The 23,086-nt window shown below is 44.7% G+C and overlaps 3 protein-coding genes across 4 annotated transcripts in view; 2 read left to right on the top strand and 1 right to left on the bottom strand.

The window, feature by feature from the left end:
• DOC2B (double C2 domain beta) overlaps nt 1-2,982 on the top strand; it is a 192,713-nt gene extending 189,731 nt beyond the window's left edge. Inside the window, exon 9 of the mRNA XM_075904663.2 lies at nt 552-2,982. Coding sequence (XP_075760778.1) covers nt 552-688 — 137 coding nt within the window. The 3' untranslated portion in view covers nt 689-2,982. The remainder of the gene's footprint in view (nt 1-551) is intronic.
• Nucleotides 1-23,086, bottom strand: part of LOC112543965 (uncharacterized) — a 50,939-nt gene that overhangs the window by 19,496 nt on the left and 8,357 nt on the right. Inside the window, exons 4-5 of one of the 2 annotated variants that reach the window (XR_016347657.1) lie at nt 21,733-22,862; nt 5,673-12,974 (exon numbers count right to left, since the gene is read on the bottom strand). Coding sequence is in view for 1 of the 2 variants with exons in the window: in XM_089772150.1 (XP_089628276.1) it covers nt 19,623-20,606 (984 nt within the window). In the remaining variant the exon portion in view is untranslated. Of the gene's footprint in view, nt 1-550; nt 22,863-23,086 lie in introns of those variants that run through there. The other variant, XM_089772150.1, reaches the window with a different exon arrangement.
• On the top strand, nt 12,058-16,630 carry LOC102456021 (pinopsin-like). The gene is made up of 5 exons (XM_006138728.5): nt 12,058-12,406; nt 13,914-14,096; nt 14,754-14,899; nt 15,210-15,449; nt 16,490-16,630. Exons 1-5 carry the CDS (start codon nt 12,058-12,060, stop codon nt 16,628-16,630), a joined length of 1,059 nt encoding a protein of 352 aa, XP_006138790.3.

Here is a 23,086-nt window from a genome sequence, read left to right as displayed (position 1 = left end):
ACACTTTGGCATGTGATTTAATGAACTTTCCTTTTCTCGGTCAGATCTTAGCCCAATCCCTCTCCCCATACCAAGGGACCTGTTAAATCAAGATGGATACTTCTAGTGCAACAAATTAAACAAACAAATCACTTGAAGTTTGAACACTGCCAAGAGTATTAAACTCAAAGGAGGGGGGCAGTGCCATAAAGGCAGCGTGGGACAAAGCCACCCCCATTAACAGTGCTTGAGAGATGTATTTCTTCCTCCACACCCAGCTGTAAGTGGGTGGGGCCAGGATAATCTAGCCAGGAAGTGTTCATCTACCCAATGATTGTACCCACTACTAGCCGCCTCCATCCATCCAAGCTACAAAGAAGAAAAGGTACCTGTGTACTCCCCTTGCCACTCACCCTTCTCAATATCTGTTTCCAGTAGCTACCAATGAGTATGGAAATCTGTCACCCTGCATCTATTTCACTTTCAGTAATACTTCTCTGTCTGGCTTGACTGGCACAGCTTGGCTTATCTCTGCAGGAATGAGCTGACTGTCCCTCTCTCTCTGTGTTAAGGTGGCGTAGTATTAGGAATTAATGCCAAAGGGGAACGGCTGAAGCACTGGTTTGATTGCCTGAAAAACAAGGACAAGAAAATAGAGCGCTGGCACACACTAACGAACGAGCTGCCGGGGGCCATCCTCAGCGATTGACCCTAGAGACAGGCTAAGGACCTTGAAGATAGCACAGCTCTCTCTCACAACCAGAACCAGGAACAATTCATGCCTTTGGACTTCTAGTTTACTTACTACTTTAAAAGGGATACTAAGTCAGCAAGAAAGAGTGGCTTGGTAAATTCCAACTGATGGTCAGACTGCAGGGAAATACCACTGAAGAAGACAAAATTGCTTTGTTCAGTGGGAGTGATCCTCTCGGGTTTTCTCCCAAGTGTATGTGAGCACCTCCTCTTTCCAAAACACACAACACACACAGAGTCAATTGAGAAAACACAGGCCTGCATGCACTAGAATTGTGATATTTACTAACTATTTGATATACTGAATTATCTTCTTGCTGCCTTGCAAAATGAATGGATCACTTTTTGTTTGTGTTGCTACTATGAGCAAAAAGCATAGAACTATTTTACTAAGGCGACTGTGCCACATTTCTGGTTGTCAGTTTCTGTGGTTTGGGCCTGGACAGTCTTTATGCATTTAAACCTCACCTTTTGGAATGATTGTGTTCGCCAATAACCTATGAGGACTGTTTGCTTTTCTTTCCGAAATGTAATGCTTGTCCTGTCTGATAATCTATATGAAGTATACCAGTATGCTAAAAGGGCTGTGCAGCTATATAAGGCAATAGCTTCCTTATATAAGTCCACCTGGGAATAATAGGAGGTACTTGCAGCCTCACCAGGAATAATACAAGGCTTCACATTTGTTAAGAGAAGTTTTGATATTTAAAAAAGATCAGAAAATCAACAGACAGACCCATTCCAGCACTTACTGTCACTCTATTACAGACAGTGGGATTTCACACTAACACTTCCATACAGCTGCTATTTTTAGGAAACCATGAATCTGCCTTTCTTCCTGTCAACTACACAGCTGGTTAGAACAGGACTATTTTTCACTGAAATTTACTTTCAGATTTTACTTTTAGTTAAGATATTTCATTCTGGTTAGTGAGAAGGAACATAACCCCTGAAGACTTGCCACTAACTAGAAAGGCAAGAGGAGGAAAACTTGATGCTACAGAAAGTGACATGGGTCAAAGTCCACCTTTAGTTACGTGCACACAACCTTCATGGACTCCAGTGGGTATTGTATTTGTGCAATGGACAGAGAATTTGGCTTTGTCTCTTCCTTTAGTCAGCCTTCCTATCAACCTATGTAACTCTGACTCCGCAGGTATCCCCATTAGCTATTCCCCTCTACAAATCTGTTCTTGGCATCGAGGCTGGCTTCAGTCAGTGTCCAAAGAATTAGGCCCTGATTTTGCCCTGCTGAGGTCAATGGTTGTTTTGTGGGAGTACTTATCCCTTGCGCATTCCAAATCTGAATTACTGAGCGGCAAAACCAGTCTAACAACAAGTTGGTTCTAGAATCTCTCTCTATCAGACTCATAGCTCCCAAACCAAAATTGTCTACTTTCTCCACTCTGTCACAGACACACTCCGTACAATGGAGCAAAGTTTCCTCTCTTCCTTTCATTAACCACACTGTTCTGTTTTCCTAACTATGGCCAAGAGAGTTCACAGGTTTTTCTGCACACACAAGGAGTCACAAATGAGCTAAACTAATTGCAAAATGTTGCATATTGTCAGAATTTTCAGACGCCTTTAACCCATGCACTATTGAGAAGATCCATAGTTACATTCAGTTTTCATTCTCTCCTATGTAGTAGTTCATAAACATGTATTTTTGGGCTGAAGATCACTTTTTGGGATCACTGTGATCCCTTTAGACCCAGATTTATTTTCCAAGTTAATGATACACCTTGTTAGATATGGGAAAACCTTCTTAGGGCATTTTTAACAATATAATATTTGTAGTGAATTATGAAGCTGTGCATGGATTTTATTTGAATGCTAACAGTGTGTCAAGTTAGATGATCTCACCAATTCTCTCTTGTCCATGTATGTTACTGTTCCAGCACTTTAAAATATAGCAGGATATTTAGGGCCTGATTTCAGAAGTGCTGAGTCCTCACAGGAATCCATGGCATGTCTACACTGGGGAGTTATTTTGAAATAACAAGAGGAATGTCCACAGTACCCAGCCTGTTATTTCAAAATAATGGGCTTGTTATTTCCAAATAACTCCTGCTTGTGAAGAGTAATAAGCTTATTCAAAGTAGTTATTTTGGGAGTTATTATCTCAAATTAGCTTTGCAATGGGAGTCGATTAAAGTGCCCCAGTGAACATGTTTTTATTTCAAAATAACCTGCTAGTGTAGACATAGTCCATGGGAGCTGCATGTGTTCAACCACTCTGATAATGAGGCTCTTAGAATGGTCAGGAATAATGGGAACTCTTCCCTTTGGTCAAAGTTATTTTAAAAGTACCATTTGTTTAAGCCTAACGTGGAGTGGGACATAACATGTGCATTTTTTTCATTTTGTATTGAAGTCTTTTTTAACTGGACTGTAAATATAAATTGCATGCAAGATAGTTGTTGTCATGCAAGAACTTGTTAAATGTTTGATACCAATGTTTTGCTACAAGGTGAAGGCTGCAGTAATTGTCCTTAACTGCATCCTACAAGAATTTTGTATTTTAGTGTTATCTACGTGTACTTTTTGTTCGATTTGTTAAAATTTATAAATAGAACCCAAAATAAAAGAAAAAGTGAATTCTGAAGGTTCAGTTTCTGAGTCTTCCCCTATTTGTACAGTAATCACATGCTCAGTCTACTCTGCCACATTTTAAACTCTCACATGCTGGAATGACAACAAACATGACACAGACTTTCACCTCTTTTGAGGGTGTGTCAGTTTTCACAGGCACTGGATGAATGGCTTAGGATTTTATGCACTTTTTTAAACGTACTTTTCAGTACTTTAAAGGCAAAAATTGCTCAGCAGCAGCTGATTCTATCTAGGAAAAAAAATGTTTATTTTGCCCATTGTAAAACCAAGCACCAAATCCTGCTTGACTTACTTGTGCGAGCAAACCAGCTGAATGAAGAGCAGGATCTGGCTTCCACTTTATAATGTAACAATGTGGGACTGTTATAAGTGCATCACTAAAAAATGCTAATTGTTTTAGGATTATTTTACAAGACATATTGACTCAGACAGAACCTGAGGCGATCGCTACATTACTCAGATTTTGCCAACAAGTCTGCGTCGACAAAGCCTTGTTACTAAAAGTCAGCATACATGAACACTTTGTCAGCACTTTTGTCGAAAAAAATGCTTCTACCCCCAACTAGGGATTTTACTTTGTTGATCAAGTGCACATATAGACATGCCCTTAGAGTAGCTATTCTTTTTGACATTACAAATAGCTGCTGGGGTCACAAAGGGTATGTCTGCACAGCAGGGCTAAAGTCAAATTAAGCTACACAACTTAAGCTACATCAATTGTGTATCTTAAGTTGAACTAGCTTAACTCAGCTTTTGGCGCTATCTAGAAAGGAAGTCAAAGGAAGAACACTTTTCCTTCGACTTCTCTTATTCCTCATAAAATGAGGGTTATAGGAGCTGGAGTAAGAAGTCCTCCAACTCGACATTATTTCAAAATAATGGCTTGTAGTGTAGACGTTATTTTGGAATAATGTCAGTGTAGACGTACCCTTTAAAGAGTCTAAGCTGCAGGAGCAGATGAACTTAAGCAAAAGAGGCATTTCCTAGCGGAGAAAATCAAAGATGTAAAATTCAAACCAAGAATACAGCTAGCTAGTGGATTGATTTTTGGAACTAGAGTCAGAAACATCTGCATTTTAATCTCAGCTCTGCTTTCTGTGTGGCCTTGAGCAAAGTCAGTTAGCCACTCTGCCACTGCTTCCCCATCTCTGAAATGGGGGTATTTATCTACCTCACTGAGGCATGGTGAGGTTTGTACATTGCTTTGAAAATTAAAAGCACTACAATTGTGGGGACAAACCCAGAGTGGGGTTCAGAGGTTTCCATTAGTTTCACTAAAAGGATTTATTTAGCAATATTATCAAGGAGACATTTTAAAAGGAATACAGCTGCTCAGAGAGTGCGCTTCAGTGCACATGATTTTTTTTTATAGCCAAATGGTACAGCACATTCTGCGGCTCTTGAGATGATGATAAATAATATTTCCAATATGCTTCAAGGAATGTAGTGACAAAGTTGTGAATTTTCTGTTCAGATAAAAGCTACATGAATGAGCAAGGAAGTATTTCTAAAGTCATTTTATACAAAAGATGAGATTACAGCCACCAGTGGAATTACACTTTGAGCTCAGTTCTGTAGATTTGGAAGATTTAACTGTCTTTGCCAAGGATTTGTATTCAGAGTTCAAGATGCTGAGTAGCTGAATTGGTATCAGAGGTGAAAACCCTAGGGTGGCATCTAGTTTAGGGAGCCCTGGCCTTTTTAATTCAGGGAGTACTAGCCTTTTTGAGTCAGCAGCTCAAAGGAAGGCAGTACCTATGATTTTCTAACCTCCTACTGAATATTCCCTACAGTTCCTTCTCATGAATCCTTCTGGTTACTGAATATCAAACTGCATGGCTGTCTACACACTGGCATGAATTTCCGGAAATGCTTAAAACGGAATACTATTCCATTTTCAGTTTTTCCGGAAAAGGAGCGTCTACATTAGCAGGCTGCTTTTCCGGAAAAGCCCTTTTTCTGGAAAAGCGTCTGTGGCCAAATGTAGACGCGCTTTTCCAGAAAAGACTACTGGGCTGTCTACACTGGCCCTTTTCCGGAACAGTGTTCCGGAATAAGGACTTATGCCCGAGCGGGAGAAGAATAGTTTTTCCGGAATAGTGGCTGATTTTGTACAGTAGAGCGTCGTTGTTTTTCCGGAAATTCAAGGGCCAGTGTAGACAGCTCGCAGCTTATTCCAGAAAAGTGGCTGATTTTCCGGAATAAGTGGCCTAGTATAGACACAGCCCATGTGTTTTCCCATCAGCACACACAGGGCCAACTTACTGACTGCCTATCCTAATACAAGATATGCAACTACATGTTTACTAAATGTGGACATTTACCTCATCTTGGCTAGTTGTCCTACAATTGTTGCAAGGTGAGTAACTGTGTTCGTACAACAACAAATCAGCTCCAGCTGGAAATCAGATGTTTGTGGCAAGTCACAGCACTGCTAAGCTGCTTCCTGTGGTCCTGCTCGCTATAGACAAGGAAATATAACTGAGTGTTAGGTTTTTCTTGATATTGCTTAAAATGAGCTAAATGACAATAATAAAAAAAATCAGTGTCTATGTTTACATAGCTGTCCCTAATGCACTGCGGTTTCTAATAGTTAATAGTGATTTTTCCAGCCAGTCACAACACATTCTCACCTACTAAACTGTCAGCTCCATAATGCAGGTATTTACTGGATTTTGCTGTAAGTAGGTTTTAAAAAAACCGACAGACTGAATGGGTATTAATAGTTCTCCAAACCTTGTTTCCCCTCCCCTCAGCCCCACCCAATGTATCTAATCCAATGCCTGTCTTGGTTTAAGGACAGCTTCATGTATTAGAATTCCCCAGCTAGTACCTTGGGACAAATTTCATACATACATCAGGAGAAAGTTGTTTTTCTTTCTTGTATCTAATATTCCTGCACCCTTATTTTCTGTGACCACTATGTCCCTCCAGAGAATAGGGGAGATGTTTAGTTCTTGACTTGCGTAGTAATGCTGGCTGGCTGGTGTTTTTATTGCAATCCTCTTTGTTTGTATCAATACTTTCTTGTAACGTCAAAGATTTAATATTTTTGAACCAGATTTATGAAGCAAGGAAGAGCATGTATTGTATTTAATGTACTAGGTTTGACTTGTCTTTTTAAAAAAAATAAAAATAAAGGATGCTTATGTTGTGGCTTTGGCATATACTGTTCAAGTCAAGATTTCCCTGCCCGCAGTCCATTTTGGGGAATGCTCCCCAAACCTATTCCATTTCTGTATTTGCTCATTCACACCCAAACGAATATTCTCAGTATAGACCACACATGCCCAGGCCCAGCAATACCTGTTGTATAGCAGAACCACTGAAAAATGTTATATATAAAAAATTACTGAGTGCCTATTTTACAATGTCATAACTGCCACACTGGTGAATAAGATGGTACACATGAAGGCTACGTCTAGACTGGCATGATTTTCCGCAAATGCTTTTAACGGAAAAGTTTTCCGTTAAAAGCATTTGCAGAAAAGAGCGGCTAGATTGGCATGGACGCTTTTCCGCAAAAGCACTTTTTGCAGAAAAGCATCCGTGCCAATTTAGACGCACTTTTGCGCAAGAAAGCCCCGATCGCCATTTTCGCGATTGGGGCTTTTTTGCACAAAACAAATCTGAGCTGTCTACACTGGCCCTTTTGCGCAAAAGCTTTTGCGCAAAAGGACTTTTGCCCGAACAGGAGCAGCATAGTGTTTCCGCAAAAAGCACTGATTTCTTACATGAGATCGTCAGTGTTCTTGCGGAAATTTAAGCGGCCAGTGTAGACAGCTGGCAAGTTTTTCCGCAAAAGCACGTGCTTTTGCGGAAAAATTTGCCAGTCTAGACACAGCCGAAGTGTCATAATTTAACAAAGTCCTCTTAAAAATATCAGGCTATGTTTACACTGGCAGCTTCTTGCACAAGAACTTTTTTGCAGACGAGTTCTTATGCAAAAAAATCTTCCACAAGAGCGCATCCACACTTCCATGTGCTTTGCACAAGAGATGTGTTTTTACGCAAGAGCATCCATGGCAGTGTGGACGCTCTCTTGCGCAAGAAAGGTCTGATGGCCATTTTAACCATAGAGGCTTCTTATGCAAGAAATTCATGTTGCCTGTCTACACTGGCCTCTTCTGGAAGAGCTCTTGTGCAAGAGGGCTTATTCCTCATGAAGAGAGGTATAACTCTTCTGGAAGAAGCCCTGTTTTCCAACGCTGTACTGTAAATTTACTTCTGGAAGAATGCTTGTGCAGTGTAGACAGCCGGCAAGTTTTTGCGGAACAACAACTGTTCTTGCGCAAGAAGCTGCCAGTGTAGATGTAGCCCCAGAGTATAGTTAAATCCCATTGCATTATCACAACTCCATCTGCCAGATCCTCAGCTGGTATAAATCAACATAGCTGCAATCCAGGTAATTGCTCTGTACCCACATACACCTGCTAGGGATCTGGCTCCCAGGCATACAAAACATGGTACTGTGCTTTAAAATGCTTATTAATGTTATGCTATAGCATCAAGGAGCCCCAGTCCTGGACCTCACTGTGCTCGGAGCGGTACAAACACAGAACAAATAGATGATCCCTGCCCCAAAGAAAACAATCTAAAAAAACTACTGCACTCCCTCCCTCTTGACCTGTCAGAGACTATGAGGCTACGGCTACACTGGCATGATCTTGTGCAAGAACCCTTTTGTGGAAGAGTTCTTGTGCAAAAACTCTTCCAGAAGAGAGTGTCTACACTGGCATGTGCTTTTGCGCAACCGCATCCGTGCCAGCATTGATGCTGTCTTGCGCAAGAAAGCTCTGATGGCCATTTTAAACATAGGGCTTTCTTGTGCAAGAAATTCATGTTGCCTGTCTACACTGGCCTCTTGCGCAAGAACAGTTGCGCAAGAGGGCTTATTCCTGAGCAGGAGCATCATAGCTCTTGCGCAAGAAGTACTGATTTCACACATTAGAATATCAGTGTACTTGCGCAAGAACTCGCAGCCAGTGTAGACAGGCAGTGTAGTCATGACTTTCCCAATATCACTTTCTAGGTCAGAAGTAGAATCTTGGTCTCTTGAGTCCAATTCCAGTGCTTTTTCCACTAGGCAGCAGTACCAATGTAGACACAGCTTGAGTGTCTAAGGCAGCCAAAATTAGGTTGATTAGTAAACACAAAAGAGATGCAAGAAATAGATCCTGCCTCCCTATCATAGAGCTAATGCAGTTAGCCGTACTGCTGCCTAGTGGAAATAGCACTGGAATTGGACTCAAGGGACCAAGATTCTACTTCTGACCTAGAAAGTGATATTGGGAAAGTCATTTCCCCTCTCTATGCCTCTGTATCCCCGACTTTATAGCAGGGAAAAAGTTACTAACCTCCTTTGTGAGTATGTTGCAATCTGTGGCTAACAAGCACTATGTATGAGCAAGGTATTACTATCATTTATATAAAGGCATGGTGTCAAACCAGCCTCTGTCCCTGAATAATTTACAGGCACAGCACCCAGACATGGATTTTACAAGCCTGTTTGCAGAATCAAGCCAAATTGTCAGGAGTGGGACATGATTGCACAGACAGGGCTTGAAAGTTTGTTCCAAAAGATGAAGAGCATGTCTGTGATGCCGTGCAATGACAGGCTTGCAGTGCAGGGGAGTAGCACTCATCACAGTAGTGTCTGAGCAGCTCACACCTGCAAGGAACAACACTGAAGCTCAATATCACGAAAACCAAACTACCATGAAGAGCTCATGGACAGCATACAAGGCCACCGACAGGAGAGACAAAGGAGACAGTTGCCTAGGGCCTGGCAATTTAAAAGGGGCTGCGGTGCTGGGCCCTTCACGTTGCCACCAGAGCCACAGCCTCAATTCACCCAGTAGTGGAGACAAGCCTCAGTTACCCTCCCCACTCTGTAAGATGGCGACAAGTGTTTCTTTCTGAGCGGCCAAGATCATTAACAGGTATGAGCTGCTTGGACACTACAGTGATAAGCTTCAGAGAAACACTGAAAAGTAGTTAGCTATGGCTATTGCAACCGGCAGGCGAGTGCCTAGTTAGATACCAAGGCTTTGTTTAGTGATTAGCAGCTGCTTTTCCGGAATAACTTGCCAGCTGTCTACACTGGCTGCTTGCTTTTCCGGAAAAGCACTGACGATCTACTGTAAAATTGTCATTGTTTTTCCGGAAAAACTATGCTGCTCCCGTTCGGGCAAAAGTCCTTTTCCGGAACAGTTTTTCCAGAAAAGGGCCAGTGTAGACAACACAGTAGTCTTTTCCGCAAAAAAGCCCCGATCGTGAAAATGACGATCGGGACTTTTTTCCAGAAAAGCACGTCTACATTGGCCACGGACGCTTTTCCGGAAAAAGTGCTTTTCCGGAAAAGCATCCTGCCAATGTAGACGTGCTTTTTCTGGAAATACTTATAACGGAAAACTGTTCCGTTTTAAGCATTTCCGGAAAAGGGTGCCAGAGTAGACGTAGCCCCAGTGTCTTCCTGAACAGCAAAAGTGATTTAGCCTACCCTACCCCACCTCGTTTAGCTTGCCCCTTAATATTATAGCTACACTGGTGTCAACTGCTCACAAGAGAGCTACACAGTAAGCACGACAAGCACATGAGGGCTAGCATAACTCAGCCAGGGGTTAGGAGTCTGTAACAGGAGTGGATGGATGACATTCTGTGGCCTGCAATGTGCAGGAGGTCTAGATGATCACGATGGTCCCTACTGACTGTCCTGTGGCTGAGACTGAGCAGACCTGCTTTGATCTCTCAATCAGACTAGAATCTTGCACACATGCCTGTTTGTTAACACTTATCTCACTACTTTAGGAACAGTCCACTCCCAAACATACAAAGGTTGATTGATTCGCTGCAAACCAGTCAGCAGCAGAAGCAGGCTCTGCACTCAAAAAACCTGTAAAAACACAAAAGCAGTCAATGTAAACAATGGCACACACCAAAGCACAGTCACATGTGCCCAGCTATTTCACTGCCAATCAGTCAATGAAACCACCCATTTTCCCTTTTACAATATTGGCCATTCTCATGAGGACACCCTGCTCGCTGTGCCTCACCGCCCAGTCAAGGAGCTCCAGGGCTTCGTTCCACTATGGCCCCTTTAAAGCACTCATCCCAGTGTTAGGATATCTTGGAGCTTCCTGGCATCAATTCAGCAATGGGCCAAATGGAGTCTCGGCCTCTGCCTTAGAGAGAGGGGTAGGAAGTGCTAGGAAGTGGAGAGTCCATGATCTGCTCTGGACTCACAATTACCCTGTTGCAGTACAGTTGTGCCGGAGCAGCAATCTGAGCCAAAAGCCAAAGCAGCGCACTAGGTCCACAGCAGGGCATGCTATTGAAAGGGGATGTGCCCTTGTGCAGGAAACGCAGACCTTATTGACCAAAGGTGCTGTGCGGGTACCAGGGTGAGCCAGTCTAACCTGACACCTGGCAAAGGCGCACTGTACACTAGGGATGTTACAATGAGGTTACTAATCGAGTAGTCGAGAGAATTTTTACCGACTACTTGATTCGTTGATAGTGGAAGACAGCTGGCTCAGTTCCTGCTGTGGCTATGCAATTTAAAAGGCAGTAAGAGCCAGGCACTCTGACCCCAAAGCTCCTACTGTGTTTTAAATTGCAGAGCTGCAGCAGGGTTTGATCCTGGTCCCGGCAGGAGCAAGAACTGAGCAGGGCTGCCTGCCCAGCTGGCAGCAGCCCATGCATGAGAAGTAGACGCAGCAGCACAGGGGCGGGAGTCCAAGTGGCACTGCAGAGAGAATGCTTCGGGGGAACCTGCTCAGCACCAGCTCCTGCTTACCCACCTGCTCTGATATAGGGGCAGCAGGTGGGGGGGGGGGGGGATGCGAGTAGTCAACTCGACTACTTGGTAAGCTTAGGCTTGTCGACTAATCGCCTGCTCTTTTACACCCCTACTGTACAGTAACCAAGACCAGATTGCCTGGCAAGTACAATAAGCAAACAAACTCTACTGTCTCACTCATTGGAGACCAAGAGTGTTTATTCTCAGCATTGCAATAGCCAGGACTATTCTGCTCTCTGCACCCCTGAAAGGACCCTTAATGCTGAGTATATCATCTCACTGTGGCCCAGTGCTTCCCCAGAGCTGCTGTTTTATCCACCTGCTGTCTGTAGTTGTATACCTATATTGCAGGCTTTTTGGGCTGGTCCTCTCTTGGTGATACGTCTGTGCTGCAGCCAGCTCAATGGGCCCAGACCTCCCCGTGCTAGTGTCATACACATTAATCTATAATCGGCTTAGCAGCAGTCATGTATTTCAATCCCTGCCCTCTGAGCCCAAACACTGATAAGGGCAAGTTAAATACAATAACCATGAACACACAAGCAACTGTGATCATTACACTCCAGGAAACCCAAATACGACACTGGTGGGGATTTGGCTCCAAAAAGGCTTTGTTTATAAAAATGCGCCTGCTGTCATTTAACTACACTACTGGAAAACCACTCAAAAATCTACTTAATTAAATGATGCAGCTTTCACCTGTCAGATTGTGAGTGATTCTCTATCCCCTTATGAGTAAAGAGCTGATTATAAAAACTCTGTATTAAAACACCTTAAGCCTTTTTAATCTACAGATCCTCTTTGGGGTCCCTAAGCCCCTGGCTTCATAAAAGAGAGCCTGTTGCCCTTTCAGGAAAGTCACCTGCTTTGTCTTTTCAGGTCTATGTTTTACGTTCCCCGGAAGAGAAATGAATGTTTCAAACACTTCTCAGGCTCCCGTGCAACACAGAACTCCCAGCACCTTTGAGGGTCCACAGTGGCCTCATCTGGCTCCCAGAAGCATCTACACATCAGTGGCTGTGCTAATGGGCATAGTGGTGTTTTCTGCCTCATTTGTGAACGGTTTGGTCATTGTGGTTTCTATCAGGTACAAGAAACTCAGATCCCCACTCAACTACATTCTGGTGAATCTGGCTGTGGCTGATCTGCTGGTGACTTTCTTCGGAAGCACCATCAGTTTCTCCAACAACATCAATGGCTTCTTTGTGCTCGGCAAAAGGGTGTGCGGGTTAGAAGGCTTCCTGGTCTCTTTAACAGGTAAGGACATTTACAAAAATCAGCTGGCTAATTTCTGTCTTCTGCTAGTGCGACTGTACTTGATCAAAAGCTGGTCTGCGACTATATTAATAACTATGGCTCATTGGCTATTGTTGGCCATCAAATGTCTCCTCCCTTGCCTCTTCTCAAACCATAAAACAAAGACTGAGCTTTACTCACAATGCTACATTTGGTATCATTCCATATGCTCACTAGCAAGGAATGGGAGAGCAAGTGCTTGCTGACCTGGGGAGTTCAGAACACATTGGCTGAGCTGATCCTCAGGTTTGGCCTTGGGATGCGCTTAAAACAGGAAGGGAAGAAATGGAAAATTGTTATAGCATATGTAACTTATTGTACTAGGCTATGTCATGTCTGTATCACTTACCACTGTCAAAGCTGAAACAAAAAACAGGACGATGTAGCACTTAAAAGACTAACAAGATGGTTTATTAGGTGATGAGCTTTCGTGGGCGAGACCCACTTCCTCAGATCAAAGCTGTCAAAGCTGTTAGGCTGGCCAGCCCTGGGATGACAAGACAGAATGGTCAGGCTTTCAGTGACATGCCTACAAAAACAAAGAAACGAGTTCTCATTCATTTTGCTGTGAATGATCAGTGGCCATGTGTGCAAGAGGCAGTGAAGGGGGAGGTCCATGGCATTTGCACTGCTCTCATTCCATTCTGCAGATATTTTATATCAAATTTTAAAAATATTTCTATGAGCATCAAGAATATGATGCACCAAATTCAGTGTCATGGGCGAAACACTCCAGGGGAGAAACTGCCTTTCAGACACTACTGCAGCTGGCAGATCAGAGTCCTATACATACTGATGACTGCTAAGGCAGTCTAGCTCACCTCCATGAGATGCCTGAAAGCTGCCTTAGAACATAGGAATGGTATGTCCTAGGAAATACCATGTACTTGAATTTTAGACAGCCCCAGATTGATTAATAGATAGTTTATTAAATAGAGAGCAGCAGGCTCTTGGTGCAATTGTAAAATAAATAAGAATAATAACACAGAGAAGGTCCTGGAAGACAAGTCCATCAATGGCTTTTAGCCAAAATGGGCAGGGAGGGTGTCACTAGCCTCTGTTTGCCAGAAGCTGGGAATGGGCAACATAGGATGGATGACTAGCTGATGCCCTGCTCTGTTCATTCCCTCTGAAGGATCTGGTATTGGCTACTGTCGGCAGACAGGATACTGGGCTAGATGGACCTTTGGGCTGACTCACTACGGCCGTTCTCAGGTTTATCAATACAGGATGACGGTGAAACTTTTTTCGCTGCTGGTTTTGCCTGCTTGCTTTCAAGTACCTGCAAGATAGCTGCTTGGAATGTAACTCACTCCATGGAGCTGTCTTCACCAGGACAAAACAGGATAGCTGAAGAAAACCTGGCACTGCAGATCTAGCAGTTAAGCACTGAACGCTGCTAGATAATTAATAGCAAGCAATTTGAAATCATACGCCACACGTACTAATCACTAGTGATCTGTCTCAGGCACTGTGGGGCTTTGGTCCTTGGCGATCCTGGCCTTCGAAAGGTATATTGTCATCTGCAAGCCTATGGGAGATTTCCGATTTCGACACAAACATGCAGTGATGGGCTGTGTGTTCACCTGGATCTGGTCACTCCTCTGGACAGCCCCACCAATGTTAGGCTGGAGCAGCTATGTGCCAGAAGGTATGTGTCATATTCTTAAAAGAAAGCCTTCAAGTCTGCAGCATTAGTGTGGCTGATTTACGCAGTTTTTTTCTTTAGTCCCAGACAGAGTTTTTTTGGTCTGACATATCTGGGGAGAAACCATTATGATTTGTATTTGATTGTGTGGCTGATTTCTCCAAGTGCAATCTCTCCTTGTTTTCTCATTAATTACAGGGTTTGCTCTCACATGTCACTCTTTAAAAGTTAGCTGCTTATTACAATACACTGAGGAACATCTATTGTCTCATTATGCATACGCTTAACACAAGGTCTGATGGCCAGAGGAGCAGCGGAGAGTTGTCACTGATTACAGTCACTGCATCCAGGGTAGCTCAGCAAAATGGCTAAAGCACAGAACAAGCCTATCAAAAATGTGTTTGTCTGGAAGTTTACTTTAATATTATGATTATCATACATTGTGGTTTGTTTGTAAATTAATAACGATGGCACCACCAGTCAGAAATCATCATAGCTGAGACCAGTGCTAGTCATGTGATTTGGCTGGAATTTGGAGAGTTGCTTTAGGAAAACAGGCTTAATTCAGCAAGAAGAGTAGAGAGTATTTGCTGTTTGTGTCTTTTCTACTGATCATGCTTCAGAATTGTCCTAGCATTGTTAAAAATCTCCCTGTTCCAGGTCTGAGAACCTCATGCGGGCCCAACTGGTACACCGGTGGCAGCAACAACAACAGCTACATCATGACTCTGTTTGTTACTTGTTTCATTATTCCTCTCAGTCTGATCCTCTTCTCCTATACAAATCTGCTGGTGACGCTACGAGCTGTAAGTACATAGACATTTCAGTCTAACCGATCACATGCGCTACTGGCAAACTGCAGACACAGGTTTTCAGTGCAATTTTCCATGGCCATTTGTTGGAAACAGCCCTATCCCTTAGGCCACTCCAGAACCCATTCCACCACTTCAAACAGGCAACTAAACAGGAAGGGAGACGAATGTAGCTAACAAGTGTGCCCCACACACCCACTTGTCCAGAAAAATTTCCCCAGCCTAGACCATTTTATGAGACGTAATTATTTTCTGTGTAATGGGGTGGGTGACAGATTGTCTGTTTCCCTCATATTGCCTGTAGGTTGCCGCTCAACAAAAAGAATCGGAGACGACTCGGCGAGCTGAGAGGGAGGTGACACGAATGGTGATTGCTATGGTGATGGCCTTTCTTATCTGCTGGCTGCCCTATGCCACCTTTGCCATGGTGGTTGCCACAAATAAAGACATCCCCATCCAGCCAACTCTAGCATCCCTGCCTTCATACTTCTCCAAAACAGCCACTGTTTACAACCCAGTTATTTACATCTTCATGAACAAACAGGTGAGAGAATGAAGATGATCAGACAGCAACTGAAAACAAGCCTTCACAGAGCTAGGGGCTTCTAGGAATGAAGTGGAACAGCAGGAATGGGGGACTCCAATATAGTGTAGCATATCTATCCTATTGTGGTACCTGTCAATGCTAGATCCCACTGACTGTATCTTTACAACAAGCCAGGCTAAAGTGTAAAATGAAGATGGAGCTTGATTTTCAACCTGGCCTTAACCAGAGATCCTTTTGCATACTTGAAATTTTGTAGAGGCAACTGACTTATTTTTGGATCATGAATTGCCTGATTGAGTTTGCACAGCAAGCAGACAGATGTTTACCAATTGTCAGCGTCTGCACAGAGCAGGAAGGCACTAAACTAACCCCAACACTATATTTGCATTCACACTGGGCTAGGTACTGTTCACACAGCCTCTACCTGGGAGGTTTACTACATACAATGTAGTGCATATTATAGAATCACAAATGGTGTGGAAAAAGTGAAAAGAGAACTTTTATTGCCCTTTCCCACAATTAAAAAAACAGGTGCCACCTAATGAAATGAATAGTCAGAAGATTCAATACAAACAAGTGGAAGTATTTTTTCTCACAATGTACAATTCACTTGTGGATCTTGCTGTCATGGGATGTTGTGATGGACAAAAATACATGTGGGATGAAAAAAGAACTAGATAAATTCAAGGACAGTTTTTCATCCAGGGCCAAGAGACACAACCCCATGCTGAAGGCAACCCTGACTGTCCGAAACCAGAAGGGGAAGATGGTGTGAATCTCTCCAGAAAGGCCCTGTTCTGTACACTCCCTCTGAAGCTCTTGTACTGGCCATGGTCGGAGACAGGCTACTGGGCTAAATGAGCCATTAGTCTGAGCCAAAATTATCCAGGCTACATCTCATAGGTTATAGGATCTGAGTAAAGCAAAACCTGATGTAGTAGTTTGGCATAAAGGGACCCAGGAGCAGTGTGTTAGCAGCCTGCTTCCTTCTCTTATCTAGTGAATTTTCCTGTAACACATGTGCTTTCCCCACTTAGTTCCGGGACTGCCTGCTGAAAATGATGTGCTGCAATCGCAACCCCTCTGGGATGCAGGAAACATCTCCTGCTATGGCTGGTGCCTACAAGGGCATCATGTCGGCCTTGGATGGATCTGGAAATAAGGTGACCCCATCGTAATCAATGCAGGCGGTTCAGTTCCTGCATGGAGGAATGGTCGCTGCTAGCTCCATACATTCGTCTCAGTTTCATTTGGCTCAAGGGAAGCAAAGAGGCTGGCTACTTTCTAACGGCTTAAATATATACCAGAAAGTAATAAAAGATTTATTCTGAGAGCTCCCAGCAATCTCCACTGTACCCTGCTCTATGTCACTGCAAACTTAGACAGAAGGTAAAACACATTCCCCTTCAATGGCAGGAAAGCAACCATCTGAGAGTAAACATCAGTGAGAATGGTCCACACTCCCAATGGGAACAGCCCCATACAACCAGCACCTAAACCCCTGGGGAAAGTGCTAAAGCAGGGGTGCCCAAACTTTTTTCAAAGAGGGCCAGATTTGATGAAGTGAACATGCGTGAGGGCCGACCATTTTGCCTGACATTCTTTGAACCATTAAAATTAAATGCAAATTAACTATTTTATGCAAAGTTTATTGCAAACGGCACACTTTTCATTTCGTCACATGGATGACAAATCTAAACAGGTGTTAAATCACTCTGCCTTTCATATCTGAAGGCCAGATGAAAAAAAAATCCAGGAAGCTGAAATATACGTCAGGAACATTGTAAAGTACATTACATATTATTGGTAATAAAGGTTGTCTGTCAACTTTTAAGTTCAAAAAATATGAACAGGAACATAACACCAAGTATACATGTTGTGTCCAAATATATTTATAACTGATTTAGACCAACTGACATTAACTGAGATTTTACAATGTATTCATCTCAATACATATGGATTCGTTGGGGGCCATAAAAGATAGATATTGCCAAATTACCTGTGGGGCCGTATTAAAACGGAACATGGGCCGCAATTGGCCCGCGGGCCGGACTTTGGACATGCCTGTGCTAAAGTATGATAAGGAGAGACCTTTTACTAGGCCACAGAGCAACTAAACTACTACACCAGCATTAAAGCCCCCAAAAAGCACTTCTTCGGGAGTAATCTCATTAGGAAAAGCACAAGCTTTATTTTGTTTAAATATATATTTCACTGAAAAAAGCAATGCAATGACTGTATGGACACAGTAGGATTTGTGTTGGCTGATCCTTTTATATAACTTTAAGACCTGCTGTCAATCAAAGAACATTTAACACATGTGGTCAAGTACAGATTGTGCTAATAAATATCCAAACATTTAAACAGAAGTGTTTCCATGTCATGCAAAGTCAATTATCACATCAGCAGTTAGCAAAGGGCCCCAACAGACAGCAGGATGTAACTGCCAGTGACCACAACTTTTCATTTCACATGAAAAATGCCACACTCATTGAGACAAAAGACAAGATCAATATGGCAAAAACAAGGGGCCTGAAGCTCAGCTGATTTGTGTTTTATTTATAGCTCAGGCAATCAGGAAAGGCCTTAGATGCATTGATTTTGCAATAAAGATTAAACAAAACCTGTAAAACACACTAAAGCCACTGGGGCCATAAAGGCTGAGATGACAAAAGAAAAGAACTGTAACTTACCTGTAACTGTTGTTCTTTGAGATGTGTTGCTCATGTCCATTCGAAGTAGGTGTGCGCGCCGCGTGCACCACATCTTCCGGAGCGTTTTCCCTAGCGGTACCCGTAGCGCCGGCGGGGCGCCCCCTGGAGTGGTGCCGCCATGGCGGGGCATAAGTACCCCTGCCGACGCTGCCCTACCTCAGTTCCCTCTTGCCGGATACTCCAACGAAGGGGAGGTAGGGTGGGAGTCGAATGGACATGAGCAACACATCTCGAAGAACAACAGTTACAGGTAAGTAACCGTTCTTTTCTTCTTCGAGTGGTTGCTCATGTCCATTCAAAGTAGGTGACTACCAAGCTAACCACAAGGAGGAGGGGTCGGAAGAGTCATAGCACCACAGTCACAAAGGAAGGTGAACAATAACAGATTTATTTGAACAAATAAACAGTGACAAGTCACCAACCAGAACAAGATAACCAGATCTATATATTTACAAATTTACACTACAGATTCAAGGACTGCAGAGCCCACCCTTGCATCCTCCTTGGCCTGTTGAGGTAGCGCATAATGTGTTGTAAATGTGTGGAGGGAAGACCAGGTGGCTGCCCTACAAATTTCTGTGATCGGTACTTGGGCACCAAAGGCTACCGAGGATGCCTGTGCCCTGGTAGAATGTGCCTTCACCCTGGCTGGGGTTTTACCAGCCAGTTGATAACACTTTGCTATACATTGCACCACCCATCTTGATAACCTTTGCGTAGAAATAGGTGAACCTTTTCCCTTTCCCCCAAATGTAACAAACAACCGTTGGGATTTACGGAAGAGCTTGGTTCGGTCGATATAAAAGGCTAGCGCTCGCTTGGCATCCAGGGAGTGTAGAACACGCTCCTTAGGGGATGCGTGAGGTTTAGGGAAGAACACCGGTAAATAAATCTCCTTGGATAGGTGAAAAGGGGAAACTACCTTCGGGAGGAAGGTTGGATGAGGCCGTAGCCTCACGTTATCAGGTGAAAAAACAAGGTAGGGCGGCTCTATAGTCAGCGCCCTTAACTCTGATACCCTTCTAGCAGACGTAATGGCTACTATGAAAGCAACCTTCAATGAAAGGTGCTTCAGTGAGCAGGTAGCCAAAGGTTCAAAAGGAGGGGACATAAGCCTGTGAAGAACCAGGTTGAGGTTCCATTCCGGGTATGGAGCCCTCACCGAGGGGTACAGTTTCTCCAAACCAGTAAGAAACCTTTTAACCACCTGGTTAGAAAAAAGAGAGGCTCCTGCCGTACCGACATGGAAGGCGGAGAGATGCGCCACATGGACTTTAATAGAAGAAGAGGACAGGCCAGAAGAACGGAGTTGAAAGAGATAGTCGAGAATAGCTGGAACAGGGGCCAAGGACGGATGTACTCCTCTCCGGGACGCCCAAGACGAGAAGCGCCGCCACTTGGCAGCATATGACCGTCAGGTAGAGGGCTTCCTGCTGCTAAGGAGCACCATCTGTACCTATCGGGAACATTCCATTTCTGGTTGATTCAACCACGGATAAACCAGGCCGTCAGGTGAAGAGACCAGAGATCCGGGTGAACCATTAGCGTGGTCCAGAAGTGCTTTGTTCCACGAGCGTCTGGAGAGCCTCCCTGGCGCGCTCCCTGAGCGGGTCCCGGCTGCCCAGAACTGTATGGGCCACCTGGAGGCTATGAGGATGATCGAGGACCTGAAAGTTCTCGCTCTGGTCAATACCCTGGAAATTAGTGGGAATGGGGGAAAAGCATAGAGGACGCCCTTTGGCCACGTGGCCGTTAGGGCATCTCCCTTGGAAGATTTCCCCAGCCCCAGCAGGGAGCAGTAGTTCCTGCATTTCGTATTGCGTGCTGAGGCAAACAGGTCTAGGTGGGGATAGCCCCACCTGCGGAAAACTTGGCTGAGGACAGAGTCCTTGAGCGACCACGCGTGGGCTCCAAAGGATCTGCTCAGTGTGTCTGCAAGAAGGTTCTTGCACCCGGGGAGGTACTCCGCCTGAGGCGTGATGTCGTGTGTGACACATAGATGCCATAGAAGCAGGGCCTCCTTGCATAGGGGTGGTGAACGTGCCCCACCCTGCTTGTTGAGGTAGAAAACCGCTGCAGTGTTGTCCATACGTACCAGGATGGAGCGGTGGGAGAGCCTCGGCAGAAATGCTTCGCAGGCCCTCCTCACCACCTGCAGTTCCCGGACGTTGATGTGCAGGGACCGTTCAGAAGGGGACCAGAGGCCCTGAGTTCTGTGGCACCCGAGGTGTGCACCCCATCCTAGGTCGGACGCATCGGTGACCAGAGTCAGCGAGGGGGGAGGGGCGTTGAAGGGAACCCTGCTGTGCACCACGGATTCCTGGGTCCACCAGAGTAGGGAGTCCAGAATGTCCGGGGGCACTGATACTATGGAGTCCCATAGACCCTTGGACTGGCAGAAGGCCTTCGCCAACCATGCCTGCAGAGGTCTCATCCTCATCCTGGCTTGTCGCACTGTGTAAGTTCAAGCCGCCATATGGCCCAGGAGCCTGGAGCAGTCTCGAGGAGTCGTGATGGGGAACTGGATTAGTTCCGAGATCAGCTCCACTATGGAGAGGAACCTGCTGTGGGGCAGGAACACTCTTGCCACCTTCGCATCGAGGAGGGCTCCCACAAATTCTATGCTCTGGGAGGGGGGTCAGGGATGACTTCTCGACATTTATCAAGAGCCCTAACCTTAAGAAGAGAGCTCTTATGAGTGATACGTGAGCTTCTACCTGCTCGTACGAGCGACCTTGGATTAACCAATCGTCGAGATACGGGAACACATGTACCCCTCAATTGTGCAGAAAGGCGGCCACCACAGCCATACATTTTGTGAATACCCTTGGCGCAGTACATAACCCAAAGGGGAGTACCGTAAACTGAAAATGGTAACGGCCCACCATAAACCGGAGGAACCTCCTGTGACCGGGCCTGATAGCCACATGGAAATAGGCGTCCTTTAGACAGAGAGTCGCGTACCAGTCGCCCAGCTGTAGCACCGGGATGACCGAGGCTAAAGTCACCATTCTGAACTTGTGTTTTACCACCGCCTTGTTTAAGAACCGAAGGTCCAGGATAGGACGGACCCCCTATCACGGTGCATTGTAACAGGGGCTCCAGTTCCTCATAGGTATTTAGGTCCCTAACTCCCAATGAAGTGAAGCACTCAAGGAAATTAGAATGCTTAAAGAGAGATAGTGTAAAGGAAAATCCTTCTCTCCACAGGAGCAGAATTGGACTAGATAGCCAAAGACCTTCTTGTCAGTGCTGACATACATAACACTAATGCTGTTCATACTGCTCCCTGAAAACAAAGGATCTTCTCAAAAGGACTCCAGGAATTTTTTTCCAGAAGCATTAAACAATCCCAAGGAGTCGAAAGAGTGCAGAGCCAGGCAAATATGGACCTCTTAGAAAGGCTAATTAAAGCTACAGATCATACCATATTGCCAGATTTTTAACTAAAATCTAGCAGATAATCGTAGCACTGGTTAAAACACAACTCACCACTGCAAGAGACTTCATAATTGAAAACCACAGCTTGTGAAAGCCCAACTTCAGCAAGGCTTGCAGTAACTTACCTTGGGTTTGCACCATTCTCTGACAAGACTCTGACCATCTCTGGCAAGGTGGCGCACACAGCCTGAGAGAGAGAAAATCAACAATACTGTGTAAAGGATAAAGATCAGTCCAAAACCAAAGCAGGAGTCCAAACCTAAAACCTCACAATAGCCTACTTCTCAGCAAGAACCCCAAACAGCAGCTTCGATCCCCCAAAGCAAACAGTGTCCATCACAGCCATTTGTACCTGCTTACAAAGGGACCTACCCACCCATTCACAGACCCAGGTAATAGCCATTTATGTTTGTCTGATTTCAGGCACCCAACGTTCATCCAGTCATGGGCAATGGCCATTTGCAAGAAGCTTGAGGGACCTACCCAAGCAGTACTCCATCTGCTAGGCTGTTTGGATCAAGACAGAGCACAGCATGCTCATGTAACCACCACTGGGCAGATCTGAACCTGGGAACCTCTGGAGCTTAGTGTAGAGCCTTTACTGCTTGAGCTAAAAGCCAGCTAACTCTCAGCTTAGGCTGTAGAGGTCTCTTGTTCTTATTTGTTGCTGTGGTCTGAGTACCACTACACGGGACAGTAAACCTCACTAGGGCTATGTCTACACTGCAGAGTTTTTGCGCAAAACTGGCTGTTTTTGCACAGAAACTCACAGAGCGTCCACACTACAAGTGCATATTTGCACAAGAAAAAGTACAGTAGATTGTCAGAAGACAGGGCTTTTGCACAAGAGTTATTCCTCTTTCTACGAGGAATAAGCCTTTTTGCGCAAGACCTCTTGTGCAAAAGGGTGTGTGTGGACGGACAACAGGGGTTTCTTGCACAAGAGTGTCCATGGCAGTGTGGATGTGCTCTTGCACAAGAACTTAAGTTCTTGTGCAAGAAGCTTGCAGTGTAGATGTAGCCTAGGTGTGTGGGTTACACTCAGACCAGTAGGTTATCTGCAGAGGGCACCTAGGCACTGAAAAAAAAGGCAACAGGGCTAATGCTGAGGAACTCCAGAAGACACAGTGCATTAGAAGGGCATGTTCTCTTGACAGAGCTCTTCCACATGGAGAGGTTTGGCCATCATCACTGCCATCATTTAGCTGTTTCTCTCCAGTCCTCCATCTGGATAGTATCATTCCTGTACGTTGCACTGAAAAAGAAATTGGTCAGATCACTGAATGGCACCTGGCGGGTACTGTGGACACTTGTTCTTTCAGAAGCAAACAAAGAAGTTACTCATCACAGCAGCTACTTTATAAGGGTTGTGACGGACCTGGCGGGGTCCGCACTAGCCGCGGGGGAGAGGCTTCCCCCCCGACCGGGGAAGCGACGGCTGCGGGCGGCGGCAGGGCCGCCCCTGAGCCGCAGGAACCC

The sequence above is a fragment of the Pelodiscus sinensis genome, chromosome 21, assembly GCF_052426305.1.
Source record: "Pelodiscus sinensis isolate ZL-2025 chromosome 21, ASM5242630v1, whole genome shotgun sequence".
NCBI lineage: Eukaryota > Metazoa > Chordata > Testudines > Trionychidae > Pelodiscus > Pelodiscus sinensis.
This window is presented reverse-complemented; position numbering and strand designations above follow the sequence as displayed.

What these genes read in the sequence shown, in the direction of transcription:
- LOC102456021 (XM_006138728.5), top strand. Translation starts at nt 12,058, where the DNA reads ATGAATGTTTCAAACACTTCTCAGGCTCCCGTGCAACACAGAACTCCC. An exon ending in CTTCCTGGTCTCTTTAACAG is followed by an intron (nt 12,407 to 13,913) that starts GTAAGGACATTT and finishes GATCTGTCTCAG; the next exon opens with GCACTGTGGGGCTTTGGTCC. An exon ending in GAGCAGCTATGTGCCAGAAG is followed by an intron (nt 14,097 to 14,753) that starts GTATGTGTCATA and finishes TCCCTGTTCCAG; the next exon opens with GTCTGAGAACCTCATGCGGG.